Source organism: Protobothrops mucrosquamatus, unplaced genomic scaffold, assembly GCF_001527695.2.
Source record: "Protobothrops mucrosquamatus isolate PMUCROS unplaced genomic scaffold, P.Mucros_1.0 scaffold3846, whole genome shotgun sequence".
Lineage (NCBI taxonomy): Eukaryota > Metazoa > Chordata > Lepidosauria > Squamata > Viperidae > Protobothrops > Protobothrops mucrosquamatus.
The window spans coordinates 132987-142202 of NW_015389796.1; the positions used below are offsets into that span (position 1 = coordinate 132987).

At 37.0% G+C, this 9216-nt stretch overlaps 1 protein-coding gene across 1 annotated transcript in view; it reads right to left on the reverse strand.

Annotated features, from left to right (window-relative positions):
* Positions 1 to 9216, reverse strand: part of LOC107298286 (zinc metalloproteinase-disintegrin-like NaMP) — a 33158-nt gene that overhangs the window by 21613 nt on the left and 2329 nt on the right. Inside the window, 6 exon segments of the mRNA XM_015827660.2 lie at positions 1301 to 1470; positions 2428 to 2499; positions 3052 to 3114; positions 4435 to 4633; positions 7012 to 7088; positions 8502 to 8580. Of these exon segments, the coding sequence (XP_015683146.2) occupies positions 1301 to 1470; positions 2428 to 2499; positions 3052 to 3114; positions 4435 to 4633; positions 7012 to 7088; positions 8502 to 8580 (660 nt within the window).

The window sequence follows — 9216 nt, forward strand, 5'->3', positions numbered from 1 at the left end:
GACCTAGGGTGAATTTTAAATAGGGATAATTTTTAATGATTTTTAATAAGAGACACAGCTACAAATATTTGGTTTTAATTGGCTTTTATTGGGGAAATGTGCTATGTTGTTTTAATATGCTGTGAGCCGCCCTGAGTCCCGTGGGGAGAAGGGCGGCATATAAGTCAATGTATTAAATTAAATTAAATTAAATTAAATCTGCCCTCCATCTAGCCCTAACATATTTCATGCATTTGTTATACACAGACCCTATAGGATTGCTCACAACTGTTATTTGTCCAATATTCCAGTATTTCATGGGCTGCCATAAAGAGGAAGGGGTCAAATTATTCTCCAAAGCACCAAGAGATAGAACAAGAAACAATGTTTGGAAACTGATCAAAGAGAGAAGCAATCTGGAATTAAGGAAAAACTTCCTAATAGTGAGGACAATTAACCATTGGAACAGCTTGCCTTCAGAGATCATGGGCGCTCCATCACTGGAGGTTTTTAAGAAAAGACTGGACAGTCACTTGTCTGAAATGGTATAAGTTCTACTGCATGAGCAGGGGGCTGGACTAGAAGACCTCCATGGTCCCTTCCAACTCCTATTCTATTCTATTCTATTCTATTCTATATTATAGATTTAAGCCAATAAAACTGCCAATTTCCCACTCATAAATTTTATAATGTATAGGCTGAGCTCACTCTGCTTCTATAAACATTAAATTCTAAGAGATTGATTCACATAGTCTGGATATTTCTGCCAATTTATTTGAAAATTTCACATAAATTACATGCATAATTCTTTTTGAATATCAATTGACCTGGCAGTTTTCATTTTTACACTTGAAGTTTCATTCTGAGACTTTTTGGAGAAAATGATGCTTCCATAAACAGGAAAACCTGAAAACCATTTTGTTACTGGTAAATATTAAACATGGGAAGCTGTCAGAAGCCTCTGGCAGCTCCCTCTGTCTTCTAAAGTTTTGACATCAAGACCTACATTAAAGTTGTCACCAAAAGAGAATGTTTCATTGATAGAAGAGGAAAATTAAGAAATGTATGGCAGGATATTCATTTGCATTTCAATTTTAAAACCAGGTAAAATGAAATGAAGCTGAGTTTTTGACCTGCATTCATTCAAGGACTTCTCAGAAGTAGCTGTAAGCTAAGAAAAAAAATGGTTTGCTTTGAACCACAAAGTTCACACATGGCTTATAACATGTAAGACAGAGTGGATGCTCTGAGCAAACACTAACATTCCCATAACCCTCCACTCCCAGCCACCCTCACTCCCTTTCCCCAGAATGAGACATACGTGACTAGCTGAGCATTATCATTCTTTTTGCGCTTCAGCAGAACTGATTCTCTCCAGACTGCAAAGGCCCTCACGACGGGTTCCGATGATCCATTGATCGCAATCTTATTTTTATCAGACCAAACTTCAAAGCCAATCAGTACGATGTGAATATTCAAAGCTTTGCAAAACTGTGGAGTGGATATGGAATCAATCAGAAACTCAAACACAAGTAAACATGAGGCTCATTTCAAGACTGATAGGCAAATGACATTGGCGTGGAATAGATTTGGGAATCAATAGAAGAGAATCTCTAGAGCCCAGGGTTGAACTGTGGAGTTCTTGTTGCTCTCTGAGATGGTGGTTTGCTTGCAGATATTTAGTCAAGTAATAAAATATCTGCAAGGTAAGCACCAAGCTCAGGCAGCACCAAAAACTCCCCATTTTGAGAAATACTAATAATTTATTAAGCAGAAGAAATAAATAAAATGGTAAATAAGAACTAGGTGATTATTTTCTTTAATCAAGAAAATAGGAGGAGGGGGACTAAAGGGTGATTTCACCTACTGATGTTCCTGTTGTCTCCCTGATTCTAACTGATCATCAACAGAAGATGGTCAACAAGGCTAATAGGACAGAAGCAGTGCAATATGAGTGGATCTCCTCCTAAGTGCCATATCCAACTCAAACTGGGTTCCTCTCTCTTGCTTTCTTCTCAGGGATCATGTTCATAATATGTTAGTTTGGAATAGGCTTACTCTGCCCATATCTTTCTAATTTTCAAGTTCAGAAGATTAACCAAAGCCCTGAAAAAATCCAGCTACAGAGATGTAGCACTGGTTGAATTCTTGCAACAGATTTGGCCTTGCATCCTCCCAACACAGTGGCTATATTCTCATAAGAGGCTTATTAACCTAGTTACTCAACTAATCCATTTTCTGGGATAGGCTTATATGCTGAATCACAAGGTGGCCAAATGACCCAACTTTGCTATAGTTAAATCCAGAAAAGTCAAATTCTTGTAGAAATTCATCTCCTAAGTCTCTTTATCTGATTAAGTTTGTTGTGTAAACACAGTGAAAATCTGAGTTGGGCTAGGGAGATGTTTAAATTCAAAAAGTGAAATAAGTTTTGCCATGTCCTCTTACCGAATTTACATAGTTGATTATATCAAATATTCTTGCCCTTAGAGCAATGATGTTGCCGCTGTACTTCCTAAACTACAGAAAAGACAAAAAAAATTAAAAAAATTAGGATGGAGGGATTGAAGGAGAGAGAAAAAGAGCAGGTCAGGGAGAGGAAGATACTTAAAAAATCAGTGAATCTGCTGAGTCAGACAGCTCTCCTCCTGGTTGGAGAAAATTTTGGTCAGCCTATTGAAATGCTTTCCTAAATTGACCAAGTACAAGAAATGTATGATGATTCTCTTTTACTCTTTTGTCGATTTCAAAATTTCATTTATGCTCTTCATATTCAACTTCCTGATCTTGGCATTTTCTGGATAAAGCGTAAAATTTAGACAGAGTCCAGGAAGAACTAATGTGCAAATTAGAGTATAGTTAAATTTCAAATGTCTCTTCACATTGTAAATATTGGATGAGTTCAATATCAAAAAAATTATCACAGTATATTTTAATGTACATGTTAAGATACAATCCAACTGGAATGTTATGTTTGGTAATGCCTTCAAAAATATCCACATAAAAAAAAGACAGAAACAAAATTGTGTGCTCAATGCAGAAAGAAAATGGAATGATATCCAAGATACCTACCATTAAATTGTCTGCAACTATGTAAAGCTCAACAGATTTTGGTCTTTCCAAGTATTCTTTTTCCTAAACAGAACAGTAAACAAAAGACTGTTTAGACATGTTGTTCCCTGTGGCCAACAGGCATATTGAGTCATCAGATAATTAGAAAACTGCTTGTTATACTCCCTGGTCAACGTCCTTGAATTTTCACAAATATTGGCCTTTGAAGAAGATATTTATATAGAGAGAGCTTGTTAAAACTTTAATGCCTAGACTAGAGAACGTGTGAGCGTGTATTACTTGCTTCTTCCCCTTATTCTTTTTCTATATGCTGGAAAAACATGTATTCATACTATATAAGAAGTCAGAGGGCTCCAATATTGGGCCCAAGATTGCCAATTCCAGAGTGCAATTTCTCTCCTTGCTCTCTGATAGCCACTTTCTTAACTCTGCTGAGCAAGATCCAGTTTGAATGAAATGACTGTGACCTGACATTGAGACTAGAACATTCAAAGGGTGATAATAGAATAATGTACCAATTAAAAAACACTACACATAACCACAACTTGCTGATGATAAAGAATGTCCAATGGCCAGAATCACTGAAGACAAAAATTAAGCCAGTGAGCGAACAGCAGAGTTTGGTGTCTGCATCTGCATTTTGTTATTCCATTGTAATAAGAACTCTTGTTTAAGTCTATCCTATTTTAACAAAAGAAGTTGAGGTTTTGAACTTCTGTACAGGTATACGTTTCAGCCAGTTTCAACCTCTGTCATCAAAAGGAAGGAAGGAACTATGATTTTGGATGTAATGTTTTGTCTTTGAATTTTTCTGCCTCCAGTAATGGAGGGAAACATTGGGAGTATGAGGGTCATCTGTGACCAGATTCAGTTGATCAGTTTTGATTCAATCCTTGCTTCAATCCAACTTATTGATTCAAATCAAATTGGAAAATTGAGTCATGATTATGTTTATTAGATCTTATTAGACTTCTCAAAACACTTTGATTTAATATTTTAAACCAGTTTCTCTCTCTATCCTAAGTCCCCTATGCATGCATAAAAGAGGCATTGATCATTTGATTAACTTTTCTAGACTAATTCAGAAAGTTGAGATGATTTGGTGATTCAGTTGAAACCATTTTGAATCAAATCTCCAAACTAAGTTTGTGGGACCATAGAAAACTATATAAACCTGGAACATGTATTTTCTGTTCAGTGAGTCTCCATATTTTCTTTTACAGCATGGCTGAATTCGAATTTTAGAAATGGGGGTTCCTCTTCTATGATTTTTTTCTAAGCAATCCCAGAGAATTTCTCTTTGACTTTACCATTTAGAAACAAATAAATATATCCCTGTTCTCAAACCATGTTATGTACTTGAGGGTTTAATATGAGACTTACTTCTTCAGGAGTATCAAATGTCTTAACAGTCTTTTTGATGGACTCATCTGCTTTCCAAGTAGACTGGGTCACTCCACAGATTTGGGGAGTCTCATCCTCTTTTTCCAGACTTTCATATTTAAAGACTCTATGTGCTTCACTGTCAGAAAGCTTCAAGGGTTCAATAAGGTACATCTCACCTTGATGCTTGAAATACCCACTGTAAAAACAATTATAGGCACTTTTTGAAAAGGGTAATCGAGATCGATAATTAATAGAAGAGAATATTTGTAGTTCAGGTCTGAACTGCACTGATGATGTTAGCTGGTTGGGTAATGAAATGTCTGCAAGAAAACAACTATTTTCAAAGAGCACCGAAGACCCTTCGGTGGATAACCAATTTTTAACTAATGAGGTCAACAGCTCTTGTAGTTTTGAATCCCTCCTTGAAACTCACTGAAATTTTAATTTTCTTTCCTCAGCACTCATATCGCTTTCTCATGCTTCTCAAAAATACAGTAAGATATACAAGAGATTGCACATTCTCGGGACAAACATGAAATATCTGTACCATATTTGTATGGAGCTAGTTTGTTTATTTATTTATTTATTTATTTATTAATTAATTACATTTATATCCCGCCCTTCTCCTTGCGGACTCAGGGCGGCTGACAATTGGATAAAATACTAACATATTATACACCTAATTAAAATTTGATTAAAAAGAAATATTTAAATTCATCAGATTAAAAGTAATTAAAACCCCCTTTAAAATCCCTCAGGCCAGTCCCGCAAGCTGGAACAACCACGTCTTGAGGGCGCGGCGGAAGGAAGGGAGATCAGGGATCACCCTGATCTCTGGGGGCAGTTCGTTCCAGAGGGTGGGAGCTCCCACAGAGAAGGCCCTCCCCCTTGGGGTCGCCAGCCGGCACTGTCTGGCTGACGGCACCCTGAGGAGACCCACTCTGTGGGAGCGTACAGGTCGGTGGGGGGTAATCTGTGGCAGGAGGCGGTCTCGAAGGTAGCCAGGTCCGATGCCATGGAGCGCTTTAAAGATGATAGTCAGCACCTTGAAGCGCATTGGCTTGGAATCCAATGCTCTATATTTCCCAGGGCTTAAAAAACAGAGAAAGTTTCTAGCTGTGGAAGTGTAAGGCTAAACTTGTTTGAAAGACAATAAAACTTTATTGTCATAAGAGTAAAATACTTTATGTCAGATAGATGATAGATAGACAGACAGACAGACAGACAGACAGACAGACAGACAGACAGACAGACAGACAGACAGACAGACAGAATCCTCTTGTACAGTTAATCAATCAGTCTTTATTTGGTCATAGACCAACAGATAATACACAAAAGTCACACAATTAGGATAAAAAAGGAAAAATATAATTGTTCTAAAATATTTAAAAAGCATTAGAGGATATACTGTGATGTACTGTACAAACTCTAGAACAGTATTTGGCTGTGATCAAAGAAATAAAATCAGATTGATCTGATAATAACAACTTAAGAATCAGAATCACGAGGATATTTAATAAAGATTGGAAATAATAATTCTTGACAAGCAACTGCATAGAGAAGGCAATGGAGCGAATAACAGTGCCGAATAACAGGGACTTGGAGACTGAAACATATGATGAATGATTGCATGAATTGGGTACTAATGAAGAGAAGGACTAAGGCTGACATGATAAGTTTTCCAATATTTAAGGGGCTGTCAAAAAAAAAGAGGGGGACAACATATACCCAAAGCATCTGAGGCCAAGGCCAAGACAAGTAATGAATGGAAACTTATCAAAAAGAGGTTAAACCTAGAACTAAGATTTTTTTTTTTTATGAAAGTGAGAGCAATTAACCAGTGGAATGGTTTGCCTTAGGAAATTGTGGGTGCTCCATCACTGGAGGCTTTTAAGAAGAGATTGGACAGCCATTTGTCCAGAATAGTATAGGGTCTCTGACTTGAGCAGGAAATTGGACTAGAAGACCTCAAGTTCCCTTCCAACCCAATCTGTCATCCTGTTATTCTGTTGTTATACTTCATCATTTAAGTTATGTTACCTTCCATCATTTCAATTATTTCTCTACCACATGGATACAGTCTCTGTTCAAAGAATCTTTTCTTTCAGTAATGGCTGTCAGGAGGAATTGAATCTGACTAATGATAATCTGGCCCTTCTAAATTTGGAATCTTTATATGGCTAAGATATCTAGCTGGTTAGAAAAAGTGTGCAGAATGGCTCAAGAAGATGTTTCTGGTAGAACTGAAAATCTGCTTGCCTCTTCCTGTACACTTTCTAGCAAGGTGCACAATCTGAAACCTACTTATCTTCTTTGCACATAACATCACTTCCTATATACAAAGGGGACACGGACTTTGAAGCTCCTCTAGAGAGAGACCTGGTTTAGCTCCCTCCTGTCTCTTAAGCAGCAGTTCTTCTTGATTTCAAAGAAAATCTACAGATTTCTTGGATCAAACCCAAGTAATTTGAATGAAAGAAACTTATTGTCTATACTTTAACTACAACAACTACAAAAGCAGTAATAATATGTTTACTTTTAATAAAATAAATAAATGATAAGGCACTATCTTACTTCAAGCCATCACATGCACTGATGATTGCAATTGAGTCGATATCATTCTGCATCTGTCCATGATAATAGCAGTGATCCTGTATGGAGGTAAGAAGGCAACACTGGTTAAAGATTGTTTGTGGTGTGATTTGGTGAGCAGAAGTATAGATCCAATGTATTCCACCACATCAGTGAAATAATGAGTAAGACAGCAACTAGTCCAGAATGTTTTGATTGAGGGGGACAGAAAACCTGCTTAGTATTGATAGTTCAAAATGAACGTAGGATAAACACAAGTCTCTATAAAAGTAAGTCGCACTGCAGGGGGAGCCCCATCGATGGCACAAAGCTAAGAACTTTTGGGAAGACAATCAACACAAAAAAAATAAAATGTTTTGTTGAAGTTTTCTTTTCTGTGGAGATTCTCAGTCACCCAAGTCATAGTTGTCTCAAAAGTGCTGTTTTGTTTTTTTTCAAAAAGGCAACTGGACTGCTTTTTCCCTGAGGAAGAAGAACAAAACATTGCATTTCTCATCACAACTGATGAAGTTTCTTGGATGAGAAATGAAACAGTCCAGTTGCCTTTTGAAAAAAAAGCAATTTTGAGAAGTCCTTTTCTCTAGCAACCTTGTCTTCTTGGAGGTCAACTCTAGTACTGCAACACAGGATTTGCTGAATAAAGTCTCAGACTTGCTAATTGTCCTATGTTCTGAAATCTTACTATAACATGGAGGGGGGGGGAATCCACATTTACTAATCATAAACAATTAATCATTATTTCCTTGAGCCCACACAATGAAAGCTTTCAGAAACACCTCACAGATATAAGATGCCTATATAACCTGTAAGACTCCAACTGGTGTTGAATTTGGTTCTGAGATCTTGTTGAAGCAGGACCCATGTAGACACCAAAATCAGCAGATTTCTGTTACATATTAAGTAGGACCTTTGAAGATACTAATCCAGGAGTAGGCAATTTTTGGAGACAGAGGATGCACTTTTAGATCACTTTGTGGGGAGGGGCCAAGGGCCTAAGGAAACACATTAGTGCTATGGCATTGTAACAGGTTCTGATCCATTTAATTATAGGGAACATAGAATAGATTTCTATATTCTGTAGAAGCAAAGTGAATTATTCTCACTTTTGGTGTTCTAAACAAATGATTTTGTAGGTATCACGGTAATCTGGTTTAAAAAGCAAAGTAGATCCTATAAACCTGATGTTCTAATAATACACCTATTTGAGGGAATCACTCCCCAAAATGTTTGCTTTTAATCAGTAGGAAATAACTGGCTGATTGAAATATTGCCCTATTAATTCAATAAGTGGAACAGAATAAGTTTTAACGATCCCATACATCCTTATACAGTACATGCTCAATATAAGACAATTCACGCATATACAGTCCTTCTTGTTTGAATAACTTGGTCTCATATATGCATATTTGGAATGTTCTGCACAAATATTCTTCTCAATTTATTTCATAAAAGTAAGATGGTCTGGATATTACCTCAACTGGAGGGCTTGTCGTAATTTCTCTGCCATCAGGGGAATAATGGGTCTCAGTGTAATCTTTTGAAAAAAGTCTTCTGGAAAGAATGCAAAGAAGACATTATTTAGCCAGGAATTAAATAGGAACAGAGATGATTGCATAATAAGTCTACAACTATTGTTTAATGGCATTTTAAGGATTTTGCTCGGTATCAAAGGAAAGGAACAGGTATTTCAATCTCATGAGGATGGCCTTTTAAGAGGAAGACAGAACATCCTGGATTCACGTTAGCAAAGAGATTTTCACCAAGGAAGCTATCCAATTCTCCTCATCAAGGCTCAAAAGTGGCAAGATTTACTAGGAAAAGACATTTTGTATTGTCTTTTCTTTGATTCTTCTGATATATGCAACAATCAGATGAAGCTGCTAAGTCTACAAAGGAGAGCAGTATCGTTCTCCTTTTGCTTTATGAAGCAACCTCAAGGAAAAAGATGCCTTGAACCTTCATTTAGAAGCAACTCTCTTGAAGTTCCAAAACAATAATACTGGGTCACTTTCTACTCCTGGTGTTACATCCATGCTGTTCTCTTGGCATTGCCTCCTTTGTTTCCAGACTAGGCATAGCCCTGGTATTCCTTGCTAGTCTCCCACTTCTAGCCCTGCTTTGCTTCCAAGTCAAAACATGGTCATCCAGATGCTATCCTTGAAGTTCTACAAAGCCTTTATATTTAAA